The sequence below is a fragment of the Macadamia integrifolia genome, chromosome 4, assembly GCF_013358625.1.
Source record: "Macadamia integrifolia cultivar HAES 741 chromosome 4, SCU_Mint_v3, whole genome shotgun sequence".
Lineage (NCBI taxonomy): Eukaryota > Viridiplantae > Streptophyta > Magnoliopsida > Proteales > Proteaceae > Macadamia > Macadamia integrifolia.
The window spans coordinates 20,923,116-20,925,843 of NC_056560.1; the positions used below are offsets into that span (position 1 = coordinate 20,923,116).

A 2,728-nucleotide genomic window follows, 5' to 3' on the forward strand; every position below is an offset into this window, starting at 1 on the left:
AAAGAAAGAAAGAAAGATCAATTCACAATTAAAATTATGAAATTCAACATAATAATAGATATTTAAGACACCTGACCATAAGAATCAATGACCTAAATTTCATTATTTTATATAAAGAATAGTTTAATCTCCCTAATTTATATTATATAAATCAAGGTTAAAATCAGAATTGGGTTGGGACGAGTCAGACTAGGCCTAGGCTTCAACCCAGGGCCGACCCATTCCTAACTCAAGGTAGTATTTTTCAACCCTAACCTATCTTTAGAGTTAAAAATCTTAACCCAAATCCTATTTGAATTGAAACAGATCAAGACAAAATCAGACCATTAGGACCAAACTTATACCCTTACCGAAAACCTTACATAATTCTAGCTTAGTGGACAGTATAGGACAAGTCTAGGGAGAGGTGTCGGTCTCCGTATGGCCCACCATTGAAAAAAAAAATCCGATACCCCCTCGAAAGGGACCTTTGATAGAGAAGGCTCAGTCCATGAGTGGCAAGGATATGTCAATTGTGACACGTGGCAAATTAAAGCCATTTGACATATTTCTCCACCTATCTTTGGCTTGAGAACCCCATTAATGATTTTCCAGCAACCATTGGACTGTCTTTGATTAATAATCGATTCAGTACATTCAACGTGGAGCTGCCCTTTCCTATTAAATCTGCATTAAAGCTCCCACCAACTGCTATATTTCTTCAGACGGAGATGCTTGGAGGACTCCATTGAACAACAAAAGACTTTCCCATTCAAAATCATATATGAGTTTAAGTCACTGTCGAGGTTTTATAACTACTAACTCTGTGAATCGTGAATCAACCTGGCTGACTCAATCTCTAACAGATCCAAGTTCCAAGTTCCAAGTTCCAAGTTCCAAGTTCCAACCCCTACCGTGTCATCCATTAAAGCTGTGTTTGGATGGTGAGAAAAGAAAAGAAAAGAAATTGCAAAGTCATAACTTCTTTAATGTAGTTTCAGGTGAAACAGGTTAAAAGAAGTCCAGAAGACCAAAAACAAGAGGAGTAATCCTCACACTTTTTAACTAATAACCAAAACTACAGACCCCAAATAAGTAATTATGGGATCTCTAATGATCAGCAGCAAAGGCTACAAACAGATCACACATTTACCACCCGTGGAGGAATAAATTCAAGGAAAAGGAAGACCACCACCACCACCAGCTCCACCACCAACACCACCACCAGCTCCACCACCAACACCACCACCAGCTCCAGCTCCACCACCGGCTCCACCACCAGCTCCAGCTCCACCACCGACACCACCACCACCACCAACACCAGCTCCACCACCGGCTCCAGCTCCACCACCAACACCACCATCCAAGCCACTAGCACCGCCCAAACCACCAACCCCTCCTAAACCGCCAAGCCCACCGATCCCACTTGCACCACCGAGTCCACCCAGCCCACCGAGTCCACCGAGTCCACCCAGCCCACCAAGTCCTCCGACTCCACCACCAGCTCCGCCACCCGCACCAGCACCAGCACCAGCACCACCAATGCCACCAAGTCCTCCAACTCCACCACCAGCTCCTCCACCCGCACCAGCACCAGCACCAGCACCACCAATGCCACCAAGTCCTCCAACTCCACCACCAACTCCGCCACCCGCACCCGCACCAGCACCACCAATGCCACCAAGAGGTAAGCCTCCAGCTACGCCAGCGACACCACCAAGCCCGGCAAAGCCGCCAACGCCACCAAATGAGACGAAGTTCTTCTGGTCATTGAGACCCACATCGCTTGGCACATTGTCATTCTTCTCGTTGTTGTTGTTGTTGTTGGTTTTGAGAGAAGTTTCGGAAGGAACACTTCTAGCACTAGTTTGAGTGATAACTAGAGAAAGCAACAACATAATCACGTTCCAACTTCCCATCTCTTTCTCCCTCTCTCTCTCACAGACACATACACACATGCACACACACTTTCTGTCTCCCCACTCTCTACACTTGGCTATCAACCTAAGATGTGAGAACCTGTGTTGGTGATAGTGGTGTTGCTTGATAATGATATGCATGCCATTTTATAGGCGATGGGCACAAACTTGGACCGGTGGAGGGCAGCTCGGAGTATTAAAGGAGATGTTAAATGCCTCTCTTATCTCGAGGTGTCTGAATCAATTTTTTACGACCTATATGTAAAGCACAGGTATTGTGTTGAACTATATCGATCTATCATGCAAGCTTAATATTTTAATATAGGAAAAATTTGATGTCACCAAAATGGCCAACTTAAGAAGAAGTAAGATTTTTTTTTAAATGTCTTTTATTTTATTGAGTATAAAAATCTTTAAAAATTTAAAAATTATTTAATACAGTTTTTATGTTAAATAATAGGATTTATATTCATTAAAAAGGGTGTTATATTGAAAGGGAAAAAAAAGTAAAATTATAATCTATTTATAATAAGATTTTTTAATTTTTAATTTTATTTATTTATTTATTTATATATATATATATATATTTTTTTTTTTTTATGAAAGAAAATTTATTCAAAGTAATGGGACAAACTCATGAATGTCAAACATTGATCTTAGATCTATGGATTAATTGTTTTCCAATGGGGCATTATTCCAACACTCCTCTCACATTTTGTCATTTGTTGAGTTGTAGTATGAATTGTATATGGCCTATCTACCTATGACCCTGCACCATTGTCTGGGCCAATGTGAGAGCATCGTGAACATCTACATAGGGGGTAGGTGTT

General features: G+C 41.3%; 1 protein-coding gene across 1 annotated transcript; it reads right to left on the reverse strand.

Moving 5' to 3' along the window:
• Positions 1–946: 946 nt before the first annotated feature.
• Positions 947–2,032, reverse strand: LOC122076154 (glycine-rich cell wall structural protein-like). The gene has a single exon (XM_042641465.1). It carries the CDS (start codon positions 1,935–1,937, stop codon positions 1,152–1,154), a length of 786 nt encoding a protein of 261 aa, XP_042497399.1. The 5' UTR covers positions 1,938–2,032; the 3' UTR covers positions 947–1,151.
• Between the last annotated feature and the right edge of the window lie 696 nt (positions 2,033–2,728).